This window comes from Leptodactylus fuscus, unplaced genomic scaffold, assembly GCF_031893055.1.
Source record: "Leptodactylus fuscus isolate aLepFus1 unplaced genomic scaffold, aLepFus1.hap2 HAP2_SCAFFOLD_233, whole genome shotgun sequence".
NCBI lineage: Eukaryota > Metazoa > Chordata > Amphibia > Anura > Leptodactylidae > Leptodactylus > Leptodactylus fuscus.
Genome location: NW_027440256.1, coordinates 5,321 through 31,652, shown reverse-complemented (window position 1 = coordinate 31,652; position 26,332 = coordinate 5,321). Strand labels below are relative to the sequence as shown.

The following is a 26,332-nucleotide window of genomic DNA, read 5'->3' as shown; positions in this document are numbered from 1 at the left end:
CCCCCGACCTCCTGGAGTACTCCGCCATCTACCAGTCTGTAGCCATATTATATGGGGTGATCCCCCCCCAGTATCCTAGATAAGAGGGTAAATCCCCCCGACCTCCTGGAGTACTCCGCCAGCTACCAGTCTATAGCCATATTATATGGGGTGATCCCCCCCCAGTATCCTAGATAAGAGGGTAAATCCCCCCGACCTCCTGGAGTACTCCGCCATCTACCAGTCTGTAGCCATATTATATGGGGTGACCCCCCCCCAGTATCCTAGATAAGAGGGTAAATCCCCCCGACCTCCTGGAGTACTCCGCCAGCTACCAGTCTATAGACATATTATATGGGGTGACCCCCCCAGTATCCTAGATAAGAGGGTAAATCCCCCCGACCTCCTGGAGTACTCCGCCATCTACCAGTCTATAGTCATATTATATGGGGTGACCCCCCCAGTATCCTAGATAAGAGGGTAAATCCCCCCGACCTCCTGGAGTACTCCGCCATCTACCAGTCTATAGTCATATTATATGGGGTGATCCCCCCCCAGTATCCTAGATAAGAGGGTAAATCCCCCCGACCTCCTGGAGTACTCCGCCATCTACCAGTCTATAGCCATATTATATGGGGTGACCCCCCCAGTATCCTAGATAAGAGGGTAAATCCCCCCGACCTCCTGGAGTACTCCACCATCTACCAGTCTATAGTCATATTATATGGGGTGACCCCCCCAGTATCCTAGATAAGAGGGTAAATCCCCCCGACCTCCTGGAGTACTCCACCATCTACCAGTCTGTAGCCATATTATATGGGGTGACCCCCCCAGTATCCTAGATAAGAGGGTAAATCCCCCCGACCTCCTGGAGTACTCCGCCATCTACCAGTCTGTAGCCATATTATATGGGGTGATCCCCCCCCAGTATCCTAGATAAGAGGGTAAATCCCCCCGACCTCCTGGAGTACTCCGCCATCTACCAGTCTGTAGCCATATTATATGGGGTGATCCCCCCCCAGTATCCTAGATAAGAGGGTAAATCCCCCCGACCTCCTGGAGTACTCCGCCAGCTACCAGTCTATAGACATATTATATGGGGTGATCCCCCCCAGTATCCTAGATAAGAGGGTAAATCCCCCCGACCTCCTGGAGTACTCCGCCAGCTACCAGTCTGTAGTCATATTATATGGGGTGACCCCCCCAGTATCCTAGATAAGAGGGTAAATCCCCCCGACCTCCTGGAGTACTCCGCCATCTACCAGTCTGTAGCCATATTATATGGGGTGATCCCCCCCCAGTATCCTAGATAAGAGGGTAAATCCCCCCGACCTCCTGGAGTACTCCGCCAGCTACCAGTCTATAGACATATTATATGGGGTGATCCCCCCCCAGTATCCTAGATAAGAGGGTAAATCCCCCCGACCTCCTGGAGTACTCCGCCATCTACCAGTCTATAGACATATTATATGGGGTGACCCCCCCAGTATCCTAGATAAGAGGGTAAATCCCCCCGACCTCCTGGAGTACTCCGCCATCTACCAGTCTGTAGCCATATTATATGGGGTGACCCCCCCAGTATCCTAGATAAGAGGGTAAATCCCCCCGACCTCCTGGAGTACTCCGCCATCTACCAGTCTGTAGTCATATTATATGGGGTGACTTTATGTGCCGGGGACTTTCTCCTGCTGAATTCAGGTGACTCAGTGTCTCTCATTCATCGGTGACTATCAGGACTATTAGACAGGATGGTGACCAGGGCGAGAGCTGGTACAATAACCCCGAGTACTGGCTGATATCTGGCCCTGTCTATGATATATGATATAGTAACAGACCCGCCCCTGAGTACTGGCTGATATCTCGCCCTGTCTATGATATATGATATAGTAACAGACCCGCCCCTGAGTACTGGCTGATATCTGGCCCTGTCTATGATATATGATATAGTAACAGACCCGCCCCTGAGTACTGGCTGATATCTGGCCCTGTCTATGATATATGATATAGTAACAGACCCGCCCCTGAGTACTGGCTGATATCTGGCCCTGTCTATGATATATGATATAGTAACAGACCCGCCCCTGAGTACTGGCTGATATCTCGCCCTGTCTATGATATATGATATAGTAACAGACCCGCCCCTGAGTACTGGCTGATATCTCGCCCTATGATATATGATATAGTAACAGACCCGCCCCCGACTCCCTGCACAAGTGTAATATAATATATTATAACCCCAATAGTAACGGACACAACAGCAGCTGAAGGACATGTCAGGAGATGTCACCGGACTTACCGTAGACTCGGAGCTGGAAGGTTTCTGATGTCACGGGGGCGCTGTCACTATTAAATGCAGTCACAGTATATTCCCCCTCATCTGTGTATGCGATATTGTCCAGGGTCAGGGATCCATTACTATACACGTTACATCTTCTCACACACTGACCATAGTACTGAGGAGCCGATCCTGGGCTTAGTAGTGCAACCAGGACACCTTTAGAAGTCCATTGTACTGCTCCATTTGCTTCACTTGGCAGAGACACACTGAAGTGCACCGACCCCCCGAGAGCTCCGCCCACCACCGACACCGCAGACGCCGCTCCTGTAGGGAATAAGGATGGAATTACTAGGACAAGGAAACACACATAAATATACACACCGCACATATATATACACACCGCACATATATATACACACCGCACATATATATACACACCGCACATATATATATACACACCGCACATATATATACACACCGCACATATATATACACACCGCACATATATATACACAACACACAATATACACACCGCACATAAATATACACACCGCAGATATATATACACACCGCACATAAATATACACACCGCACATATATATATACACACCGCACATATATATACACACCGCACATATATATATACACCGCACATATATATATATATATATATATACACCGCACATATATATACACCGCACATATATATACACACCGCACATATATATATACACCGCACATATATATACACACCACACATAAATATACACACCGCACATATATATATACACCGCACATATATATACACCGCACATATATATACACACCGCACATATATATATACACCGCACATATATATACACACCACACATAAATATACACACCGCACATATATATATACACCGCACATATATATATACACCGCACATATATATATATATATATATATATATATATATATACACCGCACATATATATACACCGCACATATATATACACACCGCACATATATATACACACCGCACATATATATACACACCGCACATATATATATATATATATATACACACCGCACATATATATACACACCGCACATATATATACACACCGCACATATATATACACACCGCACATATATATATACACACACCGCACATATATATACACACCGCACATATATATACACACCGCACATATATATACACAACACACAATATACACACCGCACATAAATATACACACCGCAGATATATATATACACACCGCACATATATATATACACACCGCACATATATATACACACCACACATATATATACACACCGCACATATATATACACACCGCACATATATATACACAACACACAATATACACACCGCACATATATATACACACCGCACATATATAAACACACCACACATATATATACACACCGCACATATATATACACACCGCACATATATATACACAACACACAATATACACACCGCACATATATATACACACCGCACATATATATACACACCGCACATATATATACACACCGCACATAAATATACACACCGCACATATATATATACACACCGCACATATATATACACACCGCACATATATATATACACACCGCACATATATATACACACCGCACATAAATATACACACCGCACATATATATACACACCGCACATATATATACACACCGCAGATATATATATACACACCGCACATATATATATACACACCACACATAAATATACACACCGCACATATATATATACACACCACACATAAATATACACACCGCACATATATATACACACCGCACATATATATATACACACACCGCACATATATATACACACCGCACATATATATACACACCGCACATATATATACACACCGCACATAAATATACACACCGCACATATATATATACACACCGCACATATATATACACACCGCACATATATATATACACACCGCACATATATATACACACCGCACATAAATATACACACCGCACATATATATACACACCGCACATATATATACACACCGCAGATATATATATACACACCGCACATATATATATACACACCGCACATATATATACACACCGCACATATATACACACCGCACATATATATACACACCGCACATATATATATACACACCGCACATATATATACACACCGCACATATATATACACACCGCACATATATATATACACCGCACATATATATACACACCGCACATATATATACACACACCGCACATATATATACACACCGCACATATATATATACACACCGCACATATATATACACACCGCACATATATATATACACACCGCACATATATATACACACCACACATATATATACACACCGCACATATATATATACACACCACACATATATATATACACCGCACATATATATATACACACCGCACATATATATACACACCGCACATATATATATATACACACCGCACATATATATACACACCACACATATATATACACACCGCACATATATATATACACACCACACATATATATATACACCGCACATATATATATACACACCGCGCATATATATACACACCGCACATATATATACACACCACATATAAATATATACACACCGCACATATATACACACCGCACATATATATACACACCGCACATATATATATACACACCGCACATATATATATACACACCGCACATATATATACACAACACACAATATACACACCGCACATATATATACACACCGCACATATATATATACACACCGCACATATATATATACACACCGCACATATATATACACACCGCACATATATATACACACCGCACATATATATATACACCGCACATATATATACACACCGCACATATATATACACACCGCACATATATATACACACCGCACATATATATACACAACACACAATATACACACCGCACATATATATACACACCGCACATATATATATACACACCGCACATATATATACACACCGCACATATATATATACACACCGCACATATATATACACACACACCGCACATATATATATACACCGCACATATATATACACAACACACAATATACACACCGCACATATATATACACAACACACATATATATATATATACACACCGCACATAAATATACACACTGCTCATATATATATACACACCGTACATATATATACACACCGCACATATATATATACACACCGCACATATATATACACACCGCACATATATATACACACCGCACATATATATACACAACACACATATATATATATACACACCGCACATAAATATACACACCGCACATAAATATATACACACCGCATATATATATACACACTGCTCATATATATATACACACCGTACATATATATACACACCGCACATATATATATACACACCGCACATATATATACACAACACACATATATATATATACACACCGCACATAAATATACACACCGCACATATATATACACACCGCACATATATATATACACACCGCACATATATATACACACCGCACATAAATATACACACCGCACATATATATACACACCGCACATATATATATACACACCGCACATATATATACACAACACACAATATACACACCGCACATATATATATACACACCGCACATATATATACACACCGCACATATATATACACAACACACAATATACACACCGCACATATATATATACACACCGCACATATATATACACACCGCACATATATATACACACCGCACATATATATACACACCGCACATATATATACACACCGCACATATATATACACACCGCACATATATATACACACCGCACATATATATATACACACCACACATATATATACACACCGCACATATATATACACACCGCACATATATATACACACCGCACATATATATACACACCGCACATATATATATATACACACCGCACATATATATACACACCGCACATATATATACACACCGCACATATATATACACACCGCACATATATATACACAACACACAATATACACACCGCACATATATATACACAACACACATATATATATATACACACCGCACATATATATACACACCGCACATATATATATACACACCGCACATATATATACACAACACACAATATACACACCGCACATATATAAACACAACACACAATATACACACCGCACATATATATACACAACACACATATATATACACACCGCACATATATATACACACCGCACATATATATACACACCGCACATATATATACACACCGCACATATATATACACACCGCACATATATATACACACCGCACATATATATACACAACACACAATATACACACCGCACATATATATACACAACACACATATATATATACACCGCACATATATATATACACACCGCACATATATATACACAACACATATATATATATACACCGCACATATATATACACACCGCACATATATATATATACACACCGCACATATATATATATACACACCGCACATATATATACACACCGCACATATATATACACACCGCACATATATATACACACCGCACATATATATACACACCGCACATAAATATACACACCGCACATATATATACACACCGCACATATATATACACACCGCACATATATATACACACCGCACATATATATACACACCGCACATAAATATACACACCGCACATATATATACACACCGCACATATATATATATACACACCGCACATATATATACACACCGCACATATATATACACACCGCACATATATATACACACCGCACATATATATATACACACCGCACATATATATACACACCGCACATATATATACACACCGCACATAAATATATACACCGCACATATATATACACACCGCACATATATATATACACCGCACATATATATATACACACCGCACATATATATATACACACCGCACATATATATACACACCGCACATATATATACACACCGCACATATATATACACACCGCACATAAATATACACACCGCACATATATATACACACCGCACATATATATATACACCGCACATATATATATACACACCGCACATATATATATACACACCGCACATATATATACACACCGCACATAAATATATACACCGCACATATATATACACACCGCACATATATATATACACCGCACATATATATATACACACCGCACATATATATATACACACCGCACATATATATACACACCGCACATAAATATACACACCGCACATATATATACACACCGCACATATATATACACACCGCACATATATATATATATACACACCGCACATAAATATACACACCGCACATATATATACACACCGCACATATATATATACACACCGCACATAAATATACACACCGCACATAAATATACACACCGCACATATATATATACACACCGCACATAAATATACACACCGCACATATATATACACACCGCACATATATATACACACCGCACATATATATACACACCGCACATATATATACACACCGCACATAAATATAAACACCGCACATATATATACACACCGCACATATATATATACACCGCACATATATATATACACACCGCACATATATATATACACACCGCACATATATATACACACCGCACATAAATATACACACCGCACATATATATACACACCGCACATAAATATACACACCGCACATATATATACACACCGCACATATATATATACACACCGCACATAAATATACACACCGCACATAAATATACACACCGCACATATATATACACACCGCACATATATATACACACCGCACATATATATACACACCGCACATATATATACACACCGCACATATATATACACACCGCACATATATATACACACCGCACATAAATATACACACCGCACATATATATATATACACACCGCACATATATATACACACCGCACATATATATACACACCGCACATAAATATACACACCGCACATATATATACACACCGCACATATATATATATACACACCGCACATATATATACACACCGCACATATATATACACACCGCACATATATATACACACCGCACATATATATATACACACCGCACATATATATACACACCGCACATAAATATATACACCGCACATATATATATACACACCGCACATATATATATACACCGCACATATATATATACACACCGCACATATATATATACACACCGCACATATATATACACACCGCACATATATATACACACCGCACATATATATACACACCGCACATAAATATACACACCGCACATATATATACACACCGCACATATATATATACACCGCACATATATATATACACACCGCACATATATATATACACACCGCACATATATATACACACCGCACATAAATATACACACCGCACATATATATACACACCGCACATAAATATACACACCGCACATATATATACACACCGCACATATATATATACACACCGCACATAAATATACACACCGCACATAAATATACACACCGCACATATATATATACACACCGCACATAAATATACACACCGCACATATATATACACACCGCACATATATATACACACCGCACATATATATACACACCGCACATATATATACACACCGCACATAAATATACACACCGCACATATATATACACACCGCACATATATATATACACCGCACATATATATATACACACCGCACATATATATATACACACCGCACATATATATACACACCGCACATAAATATACACACCGCACATATATATACACACCGCACATAAATATACACACCGCACATATATATACACACCGCACATATATATATACACACCGCACATAAATATACACACCGCACATAAATATACACACCGCACATAAATATACACACCGCACATATATATACACACCGCACATATATATATACACACCGCACATAAATATACACACCGCACATATATATACACACCGCACATATATATACACACCGCACATATATATACACACCGCACATATATATATATACACCGCACATATATATACACACCGCACATATATATATATACACACCGCACATATATATACACACCGCACATATATATATATATACACACCGCACATATATATATACACACCGCACATATATATACACACCGCACATATATATACACACCGCACATATATATACACACCGCACATAAATATACACACCGCACATATATATACACACCGCACATATATATACACACCGCACATAAATATACACACCGCACATATATATACACACCGCACATATATATATACACACCGCACATATATATATACACACCGCACATATATATACACACCGCACATATATATACACACCGCACATATATATACACACCGCACATAAATATACACACCGCACATATATATACACACCGCACATATATATACACACCGCACATATATATATACACACCGCACATATATATACACACCGCACATAAATATACACACCGCACATATATATACACACCGCACATATATATATACACACCGCACATATATATACACACCGCACATATATATACACACCGCACATATATATACACACCGCACATATATATACACACCGCACATATATATATACACACCGCACATATATATACACACCGCACATATATATACACACCGCACATATATATACACACCGCACATATATATACACACCGCACATATATATACACACCGCACATATATATACACACCGCACATATATATACACACACACCGCACATATATATACACACCGCACATATATATACACACCGCACATATATATACACACCGCACATATATATACACACCGCACATAAATATACACACCGCACATATATATACACACCGCACATATATATATACACACCGCACATATATATATACACCGCACATATATATATACACACCGCACATATATATACACACCGCACATATATATACACACCGCACATATATATACACACCGCACATATATATACACACCGCACATATATATACACACCGCACATATATATACACACCGCACATATATATATACACACCGCACATATATATACACACCGCACATATATATACACACCGCACATATATATACACACCGCACATATATATACACACCGCACATATATATACACACCGCACATATATATATACACACCGCACATATATATACACACCGCACATATATATATACACACCGCACATAAATATACACACCGCACATATATATACACACCGCACATATATATACACACCCATACCTCCCAACTTTTGAAGAACCGAAAGAGGGATAAAATGTGCAAATTTAGCCCCGCCCACTTTTGTGTTGACCCCGCCCACTCGTTAATTTTTCATGTGCCCGCACACAGTATAATCCTCCTACAGTCACCCGTACATTATATGTCCCCCCTCCATCTCTGCCCCCTGATTCATGTCCCCTCCATCTCTGTCTCCAGATTCATGTCCCTCCATCTCTGCCCCCTGATTCATGTCCCTCCATCTCTGCCCCCAGATTCATGTCCCTCCATCTCTGCCCCCAGATTCATGTCCCCCCATCTCTGCCCCCAGATTCATGTCCCCCCATCTCTGCCCCCAGATTCATGTCCCCTCCTTCTCTGCCCCCAGATTCATGTCCCTCCATCTCTGCCCCCAGATTCATGTCCCTCCATCTCTGCCCCCAGATTCATGTCCCTCCATCTCTGCCCCCAGATTCATGTCCCTCCATCTCTGCCCCCAGATTCATGTCCCTCCATTTCTGCCCCCAGATCCATGTCCCTCCATCTCTGCCCCCAGATTCATGTCCCCTCCTTCTCTGCCCCCAGATTCATGTCCCTCCATCTCTGCCCCCAGATTCATGTCCCTCCATCTCTGCCCCCAGTTTCATGTCCCCTCCATCTCTGCCCCCAGATTCATGTCCCTCCATCTCTGCCCCCAGATTCATGTCCCTCCATCTCTGCCCCCAGTTTCATGTCCCCTCCATCTCTGCCCCCAGATTCATGTCCCCTCCATCTCTGCCCCCTGATTCATGTCCCTCCATCTCTGCCCCCTGATTCATGTCCCTCCATCTCTGCCCCCTGATTCATGTCCCCTCCATCTCTGCCCCCTGATTCATGTCCCTCCATCTCTGCCCCCTGATTCATGTCCCTCCATCTCTGCCCCCAGATTCATGTCCCTCCTTCTCTGCCCCCAGATTCATGTCCCTCCATCTCTGCCCCCAGATTCATGTCCCCCATCTCTGCCCCCAGTTTCATGTCCCCCCATCTCTGCCCCCAGATTCATGTCCCTCCATCTCTGCCCCCAGATTCATGTCCCTCCATCTCTGCCCCCAGATTCATGTCCCTCCATCTCTGCCCCCTGATTCATGTCCCTCCATCTCTGCCCCCAGATTCATGTCCCTCCATCTCTGCCCCCAGATTCATGTCCCTCCATCTCTGCCCCCAGTTTCATGTCCCCTCCATCTCTGCCCCCTGATTCATGTCCCTCCATCTCTGCCCCCTGATTCATGTCCCCCCCATCTCTGCCCCCAGATTCATGTCCCCCATCTCTGCCCCCAGATTCATGTCCCTCCATCTCTGCCCCCAGTTTCATGTCCCCTCCATCTCTGCCCCCTGATTCATGTCCCTCCATCTCTGCCCCCTGATTCATGTCCCCTCCATCTCTGCCCCCTGATTCATGTCCCTCCATCTCTGCCCCCTGATTCATGTCCCCTCCATCTCTGCCCCCTGATTCATGTCCCTCCATCTCTGCCCCCAGATTCATGTCCCTCCATCTCTGCCCCCTGATTCATGTCCCTCCATCTCTGCCCCCAGATTCATGTCCCTCCATCTCTGCCCCCAGATTCATGTCCCTCCATCTCTGCCCCCAGATTCATGTCCCTCCATCTCTGCCCCCTGATTCATGTCCCCCATCTCTACCCCCAGATTCATGTCCCTCCATCTCTGCCCCCAGATTCATGTCCCTCCATCTCTGCCCCCAGTTTCATGTCCCCTCCATCTCTGCCCCCTGATTCATGTCCCTCCATCTCTGCCCCCTGATTCATGTCCCCCCCATCTCTGCCCCCAGATTCATGTCCCCCATCTCTGCCCCCAGATTCATGTCCCTCCATCTCTGCCCCCAGTTTCATGTCCCCTCCATCTCTGCCCCCTGATTCATGTCCCTCCATCTCTGCCCCCTGATTCATGTCCCCTCCATCTCTGCCCCCTGATTCATGTCCCTCCATCTCTGCCCCTGATTCATGTCCCCTCCATCTCTGCCCCCTGATTCATGTCCCTCCATCTCTGCCCCCAGTTTCATGTCCCCCCTTCCATCTCTGCCCCCAGATTCATGTCCCCTCCTTCTCTGCCCCCAGATTCATGTCCCTCCATCTCTGCCCCCAGATTCATGTCCCCCATCTCTGCCCCCAGATTCATGTCCCTCCATCTCTGCCCCCAGTTTCATGTCCCCCCATCTCTGCCCCCAGATTCATGTCCCTCCATCTCTGCCCTCAGATTCATGTCCCTCCATCTCTGCCCCCAGATTCATGTCCCCCCCATCTCTGCCCCCAGATTCATGTCCCCCATCTCTGCCCCCAGATTCATGTCCCTCCATCTCTGCCCCCAGATTCATGTCCCCCATCTCTGCCCCCAGATTCATGTCCCTCCATCTCTGCCCCCAGTTTCATGTCCCCCATCTCTGCCCCCAGATTCATGTCCCTCCATCTCTGCCCCCAGATTCATGTCCCTCCATCTCTGCCCCAGATTCATGTCCCTCCATCTCTGCCCCCAGATTCATGTCCCTCCATCTCTGCCCCCAGATTCATGTCCCTCCATCTCTGCCCCCAGTTTCATGTCCCCCCATCTCTGCCCCCAGATTCATGTCCCCTCCATCTCTGCCCCCAGATTCATGTCCCCTCATCTCTGCCCCCAGATTCATGTCCTCTCCATCTCTGCCCCCAGATTCATGTCCTCTCCATCTCTGCCCCCAGATTCATGTCCTCTCCATCTCTGCCCCCAGATTCATGTCCCTCCATCTCTGCCCCCAGTTTCATGTCCCCCCATCTCTGCCCCCAGATTCATGTCCCCCCATCTCTGCCCCCAGATTCATGTCCCCCCATCTCTGCCCCCAGATTCATGTCCCCCATCTCTGCCCCCAGATTCATGTCCCCTCCATCTCTGCCCCCAGATTCATGTCCCCTCCATCTCTGCCCCCAGATTCATGTCCCCTCCATCTCTGCCCCCAGATTCATGTCCCCACATCTCTGCCCCCAGATTCATGTCCCTCCATCTCTGCCCCCAGATTCATGTCCTCTCCATCTCTGCCCCCAGATTCATGTCCCCCCATCTCTGCCCCCAGATTCATGTCCTCTCCATCTCTGCCCCCAGATTCATGTCCTCTCCATCTCTGCCCCCAGATTCATGTCCCTCCATCTCTGCCCCCAGTTTCATGTCCCCCCATCTCTGCCCCCAGATTCATGTCCCTCCATCTCTGCCCCCAGATTCATGTCCCCCCATCTCTGCCCCCAGATTCATGTCCCCCCATCTCTGCCCCCAGATTCATGTCCCCCCATCTCTGCCCCCAGATTCATGTCCCCCATCTCTGCCCCCAGATTCATGTCCCCTCCATCTCTGCCCCCAGATTCATGTCCCCACATCTCTGCCCCCAGATTCATGTCCCCCATCTCTGCCCCCAGATTCATGTCCCTCCATCTCTGCCCCCAGATTCATGTCCTCTCCATCTCTGCCCCCAGATTCATGTCCTCTCCATCTCTGCCCCCAGATTCATGTCCCTCCATCTCTGCCCCCAGTTTCATGTCCCCCCATCTCTGCCCCCAGATTCATGTCCCCCATCTCTGCCCCCAGATTCATGTCCCCTCCATCTCTGCCCCCAGATTCATGTCCCTCCATCTCTGCCCCCAGATTCATGTCCCTCCATCTCTGCCCCTAGATTCATGTCCTCTCCATCTCTGCCCCTAGATTCATGTCCCCACATCTCTGCCCCTAGATTCATGTCCCACATCTCTGCCCCCAGATTCATGTCCCCCCATCTCTGCCCCCAGATTCATGTCCCTCCATCTCTGCCCCCAGATTCATGTCCCTCCATCTCTGCACCCAGATTCATGTCCCTCCATCTCTGCCCCCAGATTCATGTCCCTCCATCGCTGCCCCCAGATTCATGTCCCTCCATCTCTGCCCCCAGATTCATGTCCCCCCCATCTCTGCCCCCAGATTCATGTCCCTCCATCTCTGCCCCCAGATTCATGTCCCCTCCATCTCTGCCCCCAGATTCATGTCCCCTCCATCTCTGCCCCAGATTCGTGTCCCCCCATCTCTGCCCCCAGATTCATGTCCCCTCCATCTCTGCCCCCAGATTCATGTCCCCTCCATCTCTGCCCCAGATTCGTGTCCCCCCATCTCTGCCCCCAGATTCATGTCCCCTCCATCTCTGCCCCCAGATTCATGTCCCCTCCATCTCTGCCCCCAGATTCATGTCCCCACATCTCTGCCCCCAGATTCATGTCCCCCATCTCTGCCCCCAGATTCATGTCCCCTCCATCTCTGCCCCCAGTTTCATGTTCCTCTTCCATCTCTGCCCTCAGATTCATGTTCCCCCATCTCTGCCCCCAGATTCATGTCCTCTCCATCTCTGCCCCCAGATTCATGTCCCTCCATCTCTGCCCCCAGATTCATGTCCCCTCCATCTCTGCCCCCAGTTTCATGTCCCTCTTCCATCTCTGCCCCCAGATTCACGTTCCACCTCCACATTACACTTACCTTCTCCTCCGCTCCCTCCCCACCTCTCTCCCTGACACATGCGGCTGAAGCGAGGAGCTGACCTGTGTCAGCTCCTCGCTTCGCTGCTGCCGCCGGCTCCTGGCTTGTACATCACGTCTACAAGCCAGGAGCCGGCGGCAGCGGCGAAGCGAGGAGCTGACACAGGTCAGCTCCTCGCTTCAGCCGCATGTGTCAGGGAGAGAGGCGGGCAGCGGCGAAGCGAGGAGCTGACCTGTGTCAGCTCCTTCCTTCAGCCGCATGTGTGTTCAACTCAGATCTGCGTCCTCTGGACGCAGATCTGAGTTGAAATCGGGACATACCTCCCTCCAACCGAGACCGCTGGACATGTCACCCAAATCGGGACTGTCCCGCGGAAATCGGGACGGTTGGGAGGTATACACACCGCACATATATATATACACACCGCACATATATATACACACCGCACATATATATACACACCGCACATATATATACACACCGCACATATATATACACACCGCACATATATATACACACCGCACATATATATACACACCGCACATATATATACACACCGCACATATATATACACACCGCACATATATATACACACCGCACATATATATACACACCGCACATATATATACACACCGCACATATATATACACACCGCACATATATATACACACCGCACATATATATACACACCGCACATATATATATACACACCGCACATATATATACACAACACATATATATATACACACCGCACATATACACTCCCCGGCCACTTTATTAGGTCCACCATGCTAGTAACGGGTTGGACCCCCTTTTGCCTTCAGAACTGCCTCAATTCTTCGTGGCATAGATACAACAAGGTGCTGGAAGCATTCCTCAGAGATTTTGCTCCATATTGACATGATGGCGGCATCACACAGTTGCAGTCGCAGATTTGTCGGCTGCACATCCATGATGCCAATCTCCCGTTCCACCACATCCCAAAGATGCTCCTCTATTGGATTGAGATCTGGTGACTGTGGAGGCCATTGGAGTACAGTGAACTCATTGTCATGTTCAAGAAACCAGTCTGAGATGATTCCAGCTTTATGACATGGCATTGCATTATCCTGCTGAAAGTAGCCATCAGATGTTGGGGACATTGTGCTCATAAAGGGATGGACATGGTCAGCAACAATACTCAGGTAGGCTTTGGCGTTGCAACGATGCTCAATTGGTACCAAGGGGGGGCCCAAAGAGTGCCAAGAAAATATTCCCCACACCATGACAGCACCACCACCAGCCTGAACCGTTACCGATACAAGGCAGGATGGATCCATGCTTTCATGTTGTTGATGCCAAATTCTGACCCTACCATCCGAATGTCGCAGCAGAAATCGAGACTCATCAGACCAGGCAACGTTTTTCCAATCTTCAATTGTCCAATTTCGATGAGCTTGTGCAAATTGTAGCCTCAGTTTCCTGTTCTTAGCTGAAAGGAGTGGCCCCCGGTGTGGTCTTCTGCTGCTGTAGCCCATCTGTAGCCTCAAAGTTGGACGTACTGTGCGGCGTTCAGAGATGCTCTTCTGGCTACCTTGGTGTAACGGGTGGCTATTTGAGTCACTGTTGCCTTTCTATCAGCTGGAACCAGTCTGGCCATTCTCCTCTGACCTCTGGCATCAACAACGCATTTCCGCCCCCCACAGAACTGCCGCTCACTGGATGTTTTTTCTTTTTCGGACCATTCTCTGTAAACCCTAGAGATGGTTGTGCGTGAAAATCCCAGTAGATCAGCAGTTTCTGAAATACTCAGACCAGCCCTTCTGGCACCAACAACCATGCCACGTTCAAAGGCACTCACATCACCTTTCTTCCCCCCCATACTGATGCTCGGTCTGAACTGCAGGAGATTGTCTTGACCATGTCCACATGCCGAAATGCACTGAGTTGCCGCCATGTGATTGGCTGATTAGAAATTAAGTGTTAACGAGCAGTTGGACAGGTGTACCTAATAAAGTGGCCGGTGAGTGTATATACACACCGCACATATATATACACACCGCACATATATATACACACCGCACATATATATACACACCGCACATATATATACACACCGCACATATATATATACACACCGCACATATATATATACACACCGCACATATATATATACACACCGCACATATATATATACACACCGCACATATATATACACAACACATATATATATACACACCGCACATATATATATACACACCGCACATATATATACACACCGCACATATATATACACACCGCACATATATATATACACACCGCACATATATATATACACACCGCACATATATATATACACACCGCACATATATATATACACACCGCACATATATATATACACACCGCACATATATATATACACACCGCACATATATATATACACACCGCACATATATATATACACACCGCACATATATATACACAACACATATATATATACACACCGCACATATATATATACACACCGCACATATATATACACACCGCACATATATATACACACCGCACATATATATACACACCGCACATATATATATACACACCGCACATATATATACACACCGCACATATATATACACACCGCACATATATATACACACCGCACATATATATATACACACCGCACATATATATATATACACACACCGCACATATATATATATACACACCGCACATATATATATACACACCGCACATATATATACACAACACATATATATACACACCGCACATATATATATACACACCGCACATATATATACACACCGCACATATATATATACACACCGCACATATATATACACACCGCACATATATATACACACCGCACATATATATACACACCGCACATATATATATACACACCGCACATATATATATACACACCGCACATATATATACACAACACATATATATATACACACCGCACATATATATATACACACCGCACATATATATACACACCGCACATATATATACACACCGCACATATATATACACACCGCACATATATATATATACACACCGCACATATATATATACACACCGCACATATATATACACACACCGCACATATATATACACAACACATATATATACACACCGCACATATATATATACACCGCACATATATATATACACACCGCACATATATATATACACACCGCACATATATATATACACACCGCACATATATATACACAACACATATATATACACACCGCACATATATATATACACACCGCACATATATATATACACACACCGCACATATATATATACACACCGCACATATATATATACACACCGCACATATATATATACACACCGCACATATATATACACAACACATATATATACACACCGCACATATATATATACACACCGCACATATATATACACAACATATATATATACACACCGCACATATATATACACAACACATATATATATACACACCGCACATATATATACACAACACATATATATATACACACCGCACATATATATACACACCGCACATATATATACACAACACATATATATACACACACCACATATATATACACACACCACACATATATATACACACACCGCACATATATATACACACCGCACATATACAGTCCTATGAAAAAGTATGGGCACCTCAACAGAAAAGTGACATTAATATTTAGTAGATCCTCCTTTTGCAGAGATAACAGCCTCTAGTCGCTTCCTGTAGCTTTTAATCAGTTCCTGGATCCTGGATAAAGGGATTTTGGACAAACAATTCAAGTTCAGTTAAGTTTGATGGTCGCCGAGCATGGACAGCCCGCTCTCAAATGATCTGAAAACAAAGATTGTTCAACATAGTTGTTCAGGGGAAGGATACAAAACGTTGTCTCAGAGATTTAACCTGTCAGTTTCCACTGTGAGGAACATAGTAAGGAAATGGAAGAGCACAGGGACAGTTCTTGTTAAGCCCAGAAGTAGCAGGCCAAGAAAAATATCAGAAAGGCAGAGAAGAAGAATGGTGAGAAGAGTCAAGGACAATCCACAGACCACCTCCAAAGAGCTGCAGCATTATCTTGCTGCAGATGGTGTCACTGTGCATCGGTCAACTATACAGCGCACTTTACACAAATAGAAGCTGTATGGGAGAGTGATGAGAAAGAAGCCGTTTCTGCACGTACGCCACAAATAGAGTTGCCTGAGGTATGAAAAAGCACATTTGGACAAGGCAGCTTCATTTTGGAAACAAAGATTGAGTTGTTTGGTTATAAAAAAAGGCGTTATGCATGGCGTCCAAAAAGAAACAGCATTCCAAGAAAAACACATGCTACCCACTGTAAGATTTGGTGGAGGTTCCATCATGCTTTGGGGCTGTGTAGCCAATGCCGGCACCGGGAATCTTGGTAAAGTTGAGGGTCGCATGGATTCCACTCAGTATCAGCAGATTCTTGAGAATAATGTTCAAGAATCAGTGACGAAGTTGAAGTTACGCCGGGGATGGATATTTCAGCAAGACAATGATCCAAAACACCGCTCCAAATCCTCAGGCATTCATGCAGAGGAACAATTACAATGTTCTGGAATGGCCATCCCAGTCCCCAGACCTGAATATCATTGAACATCTGTGGGATGATTGGAAGCGGGCTGTCCATGCTCGGCCACCATCTAACTTAACTGAACTTGAATTGTTTGTCCAAAATCCCTTCATCCAGGATCCAGGAACTGATTAAAAGCTACAGGAAGCGACTAGAGGCTGTTATCTTTGCAAAAGGAGGATCTACTAAATATTAATGTCACTTTTCTGTTGAGGTGCCCATATTTTTGCACCGGTCAAATTTTGGTTTAATGCATATTGCACATTTTCTGTTAGTACAATAAACCTCATTTCAATCCTGAAATATTACTGTGTCCATCAGTTATTAGATATATCAAACTGAAATGGCTGCTGCAAACACCAAAATATTTAGAACTAAAAATGATTAAGATTAATAGGGGGCACAAACTTTTTCATAGGATTGTATATACACACACCACACATATATATATATACACACCGCACATAAATACACACCAAACATAAATATACACAGGCAGGGGCCGCAGAGCGGTGTATATACAGGGTATAAAGCTTGTTTGATGTGATTTGTACAGCTGTGTCTGCTGTTAGTACCTGCTCTACAGGAGAGATTGCTGCAATCTATACACAGAATAGACATTGGTACAATCCATAAAACATTTCCTGAGCCCCTGATAATACTGAGAGATCTCCCACCTGCACCTTGTAGTAGAAGAATCCAGGACAGGAGGAGGCGCCGGAGCCCCATCTCTGAGGAACTCTGACCGTGATCTGCGGAGAAGAAGAACCTGAAGAGTAATCATAACCTCAGTAATGTGTGAGCGCTCCCTGCTGGGGGAAGGGTTATATGGTAGAGGGGACACCGGACACCCCCGGTACTCAGTAATGTGTGAGCGCCCCCTGCTGGGGGAAGGGTTATATGGTAGAGGGGTCACCCCCAGTACTCAGTAATGTGTGAGCGCCCCCTGCTGGGGGAAGGGTTATACGGTAGAGGGGTCACCGGACACCCCCAGTACTCAGTAATGTGTGAGCGCCCCCTGCTGGGGGAAGGGTTATATGGTAGAGGGGACACCGGACACCCCCGGTACTCAGTAATGTGTGAGCGCCCCCTGCTGGGGGAAGGGTTATATGGTAGAGGGGTCACCGCACACCCCCAGTACTCAGTAATGTGTGAGCGCCCCCTGCTGGGGGAAGGGTTATATGGTAGAGGGGTCACCGGACACCCCCGGTACTCAGTAATGTGTGAGCGCCCTCTGCTGGGGGAAGGGTTATATGGTAGAGGGGACACCGGACACCCCCAGTACTCAGTAATGTGTGAGCGCCCCCTGCTGGGGGAAGGGTTATATGGTAGAGGGGACACCGGACACCCCCAGTACTCAGTAATGTGTGAGCGCCCCCTGCTGGGGGAGGGGTGATATGGTAGAGGAGACACCGGACACCCCCGGTACTCAGTAATGTGTGAGCGCCCCCTGCTGGGGGAAGGGTTATATGGTAGAGGGGTCACCCCCAGTACTCAGTAATGTGTGAGCGCCCCCTGCTGGGGGAAGGGTTATACGGTAGAGGGGTCACCGGACACCCCCAGTACTCAGTAATGTGTGAGCGCCCCCTGCTGGGGGAAGGGTTATATGGTAGAGGGGACACCGGACACCCCCGGTACTCAGTAATGTGTGAGCGCCCCCTGCTGGGGGAAGGGTTATATGGTAGAGGGGTCACCGGACACCCCCGGTACTCAGTAATGTGTGAGCGCCCCCTGCTGGGGGAAGGGTTATATGGTAGAGGGGTCACCGCACACCCCCAGTACTCAGTAATGTGTGAGCGCCCCCTGCTGGGGGAAGGGTTATATGGTAGAGGGGTCACCGGACACCCCCGGTACTCAGTAATGTGTGAGCGCCCTCTGCTGGGGGAAGGGTTATATGGTAGAGGGGACACCGGACACCCCCAGTACTCAGTAATGTGTGAGCGCCCCCTGCTGGGGGAAGGGTTATATGGTAGAGGGGACACCGGACACCCCCAGTACTCAGTAATGTGTGAGCGCCCCCTGCTGGGGGAGGGGTGATATGGTAGAGGAGACACCGGACACCCCCGGTACTCAGTAATGTGTGAGCGCCCCCTGCTGGGGGAGGGGTGATATGGTAGAGGGGTCACCGGACACCCCCAGTACTCAGTAATGTGTGAGCGCCCTCTGCTGGGGGAAGGGTTATACGGTAGAGGGGTCACCGGACACCCCCAGTACTCAGTAATGTGTGAGCGCCCCCTGCTGGGGGAAGGGTTATATGGTAGAGGGGTCACCGGACACCCCCGGTACTCAGTAATGTGTGAGCGCCCCCTGCTGGGGGAAGGGTTATATGGTAGAGGGGTCACCGGACACCCCCAGTACTCAGTAATGTGTGAGCGCCCCCTGCTGGGGGAAGGGTGATATGGTAGAGGGGTCACCGGACACCCCCGGTACTCAGTAATGTGTGAGCGCCCCCTGCTGGGGGAAGGGTTATATGGTAGAGGGGTCACCGGACACCCCCAGTACTCAGTAATGTGTGAGCGCCCCCTGCTGGGGGAAGGGTTATACGGTAGAGGGGACACCGCACACCCCCAGTACTCAGTAATGTGTGAGCGCCCCCTGCTGGGGGAAGGGTTATATGGTAGAGGGGTCAACCCCAGTACTCAGTAATGTGTGAGCGCCCCCTGCTGGGGGAAGGGTTATATGGTAGAGGGGTCACCGGACACCCCCGGTACTCAGTAATGTGTGAGCGCCCCCTGCTGGGGGAAGGGTTATACGGTAGAGGGGACACCGGACACCCCCGGTACTCAGTAATGTGTGAGCGCCCCCTGCTGGGGGAAGGGTTATATGGTAGAGGGGTCACCGGACACCCCCAGTACTCAGTAATGTGTGAGCGCCCCCTGCTGGGGGAAGGGTTATACGGTAGAGGGGTCACCGGACACCCCCGGTACTCAGTAATGTGTGAGCGCCCCCTGCTGGGGGAAGGGTTATATGGTAGAGGGGTCACCGCACACCCCCAGTACTCAGTAATGTGTGAGCGCCCCCTGCTGGGGGAAGGGTTATATGGTAGAGGGGTCACCGGACACCCCCGGTACTCAGTAATGTGTGAGCGCCCTCTGCTGGGGGAAGGGTTATATGGTAGAGGGGACACCGGACACCCCCAGTACTCAGTAATGTGTGAGCGCCCCCTGCTGGGGGAAGGGTTATATGGTAGAGGGGTCACCGGACACCCCCAGTACTCAGTAATGTGTGAGCGCCCCCTGCTGGGGGAAGGGTTATATGGTAGAGGGGTCACCGGACACCCCCAGTACTCAGTAATGTGTGAGCGCCCCCTGCTGGGGGAGGGGTTATATGGTAGAGGGGTCACCGGACACCCCCGGTACTCAGTAATGTGTGAGCGCCCTCTGCTGGGGGAAGGGTTATATGATAGAGGGGACACCGGACACCCCCGGTACTCAGTAATGTGTGAGCGCCCCCTGCTGGGGGAAGGGTTATATGGTAGAGGGGTCAACCCCAGTACTCAGTAATGTGTGAGCGCCCCCTGCTGGGGGAAGGGTTATATGGTAGAGGGGTCAACCCCAGTACTCAGTAATGTGTGAGCGCCCCCTGCTGGGGGAAGGGTTATACGGTAGAGGGGTCACCGGACACCCCCAGTACTCAGTAATGTGTGAGCGCCCCCTGCTGGGGGAAGGGTTATATGGTAGAGGGGACACCGGACACCCCCGGTACTCAGTAATGTGTGAGCGCCCCCTGCTGGGGGAAGGGTTATATGGTAGAGGGGTCACCGGACACCCCCAGTACTCAGTAATGTGTGAGCGCCCCCTGCTGGGGGAAGGGTTATATGGTAGAGGGGTCACCGGACACCCCCGGTACTCAGTAATGTGTGAGCGCCCCCTGCTGGGGGAAGGGTTATATGGTAGAGGGGTCACCGGACACCCCCAGTACTCAGTAATGTGTGAGCGCCCCCTGCTGGGGGAGGGGTGATATGGTAGAGGAGACACCGGACACCCCCGGTACTCAGTAATGTGTGAGCGCCCCCTGCTGGGGGAAGGGTGATATGGTAGAGGGGACACCGGACACCCCCAGTACTCAGTAATGTGTGAGCGCCCCCTGCTGGGGGAGGGGTTATATGGTAGAGGGGTCACCGGACACCCCCAGTACTCAGTAATGTGTGAGCGCCCCCTGCTGGGGGAGGGGTTATATGGTAGAGGGGTCACCGGACACCCCCAGTACTCAGTAATGTGTGAGCGCCCCCTGCTGGGGGAAGGGTTATATGGTAGAGGGGTCACCGGACACCCCCGGTACTCAGTAACGTGTGAGCGCCCCCTGCTGGGGGAAGGGTTATATGGTAGAGGGGTCACCGGACACCCCCGGTACTCAGTAATGTGTGAGCGCCCCCTGCTGGGGGAAGGGTTATATGGTAGAGGGGTCACCGGACACCCCCGGTACTCAGTAATGTGTGAGCGCCTCCTGCTGGGGGAAGGGTTATATGGTAGAGGGGTCACCGGACACCCCCAGTACTCAGTAATGTGTGAGCGCCCCCTGCTGGGGGAAGGGTTATATGGTAGAGGGGTCACCGGACACCCCCGGTACTCAGTAATGTGTGAGCGCCCCCTGCTGGGGGAAGGGTTATATGGTAGAGGGGTCACCGGACACCCCCGGTACTCAGTAATGTGTGAGCGCCCCCTGCTGGGGGAAGGGTTATATGGTAGAGGGGTCACCGGACACCCCCGGTACTCAGTAATGTGTGAGCGCCCCCTGCTGGGGGAAGGGTTATATGATAGAGGGGTCACCGGACACCCCCGGTACTCAGTAATGTGTGAGCGCCCCCTGCTGGGGGAAGGGTTATATGGTAGAGGGGTCACCGGACACCCCCAGTACTCAGTAATGTGTGAGCGCCCCCTGCTGGGGGAAGGGTTATATGGTAGAGGGGTCACCGGACACCCCCGGTACTCAGTAACGTGTGAGCGCCCCCTGCTGGGGGAAGGGTTATATGGTAGAGGGGTCACCGGACACCCCCGGTACTCAGTAATGTGTGAGCGCCCCCTGCTGGGGGAGGGGTTATATGGTAGAGGGGTCACCGGACACCCCCGGTACTCAGTAATGTGTGAGCGCCCCCTGCTGGGGGAAGGGTTATATGATAGAGGGGACACCGGACACCCCCGGTACTCAGTAATGTGTGAGCGCCCCCTGCTGGGGGAAGGGTTATATGGTAGAGGGGTCACCGGACACCCCCAGTACTCAGTAATGTGTGAGCGCCCCCTGCTGGGGGAAGGGTTATATGGTAGAGGGGTCACCGGACACCCCCGGTACTCAGTAACGTGTGAGCGCCCCCTGCTGGGGGAAGGGTTATATGGTAGAGGGGTCACCGGACACCCCCGGTACTCAGTAATGTGTGAGCGCCCCCTGCTGGGGGAAGGGTTATATGGTAGAGGGGTCACCGGACACCCCCAGTACTCAGTAATGTGTGAGCGCCCCCTGCTGGGGGAAGGGTTATATGGTAGAGGGGTCACCGGACACCCCCGGTACTCAGTAATGTGTGAGCGCCCCCTGCTGGGGGAAGGGTTATATGGTAGAGGGGACACCGGACACCCCCGGTACTCAGTAATGTGTGAGCGCCCCCTGCTGGGGGAAGGGTTATATGGTAGAGGGGTCACCGGACACCCCCGGTACTCAGTAATGTGTGAGCGCCCCCTGCTGGGGGAAGGGTTATATGATAGAGGGGTCACCGGACACCCCCAGTACTCAGTAATGTGTGAGCGCCCTCTGCTGGGGGAAGGGTTATATGGTAGAGGGGTCACCGGACACCCCCGGTACTCAGTAATGTGTGAGCGCCCCCTGCTGGGGGAAGGGTTATATGGTAGAGGGGTCACCGGACACCCCCAGTACTCAGTAATGTGTGAGCGCCCCCTGCTGGGGGAAGGGTTATATGGTAGAGGGGTCACCGGACACCCCCAGTACTCAGTAATGTGTGAGCGCCCCCTGCTGGGGGAAGGGTTATATGGTAGAGGGGTCACCGGACACCCCCAGTACTCAGTAATGTGTGAGCGCCCCCTGCTGGAGGAAGGGTTATATGGTAGAGGGGTCACCGCACACCCCCAGTACTCAGTAATGTGTGAGCGCCCCCTGCTGGGGGAAGGGTTATATGGTAGAGGGGTCACCGGACACCCCCAGTACTCAGTAATGTGTGAGCGCCTCCTGCTGGAGGAAGGGTTATATGGTAGAGGGGTCACCGGACACCCTCAGTACTCAGTAATGTGTGAGCGCCCCCTGCTGGGGAAGGGTTATATGGTAGAGGGGTCACCCCCAGTACTCAGTAATGTGTGAGCGCCCCCTGCTGGGGGAGGGGTTATATGGTAGAGGGGTCACCGGACACCCCCGGTACTCAGTAATGTGTGAGCGCCCTCTGCTGGGGAAGGGTTATATGGTAGAGGGGTCACCGGACACCCCCAGTACTCAGTAATGTGTGAGCGCCCCCTGCTGGGGGAAGGGTTATATGGTAGAGGGGACACCGCACACCCCCAGTACTCAGTAATGTGTGAGCGCCCCCTGCTGGGG

General features: G+C 47.3%; 1 protein-coding gene across 1 annotated transcript in view; it reads right to left on the bottom strand.

The window, feature by feature from the left end:
- Window positions 1-20,540, bottom strand: part of LOC142187398 (V-set and immunoglobulin domain-containing protein 10-like) — a 90,764-nt gene extending 70,224 nt beyond the window's left edge. Inside the window, exons 1-2 of the mRNA XM_075261604.1 lie at window positions 20,476-20,540; window positions 2,276-2,581 (exon numbers count right to left, since the gene is read on the bottom strand). Of these exons, the coding sequence (XP_075117705.1) occupies window positions 2,276-2,581; window positions 20,476-20,527 (358 nt within the window). The 5' untranslated portion in view covers window positions 20,528-20,540. The remainder of the gene's footprint in view (window positions 1-2,275; window positions 2,582-20,475) is intronic.
- Window positions 20,541-26,332: the final 5,792 nt, after the last annotated feature.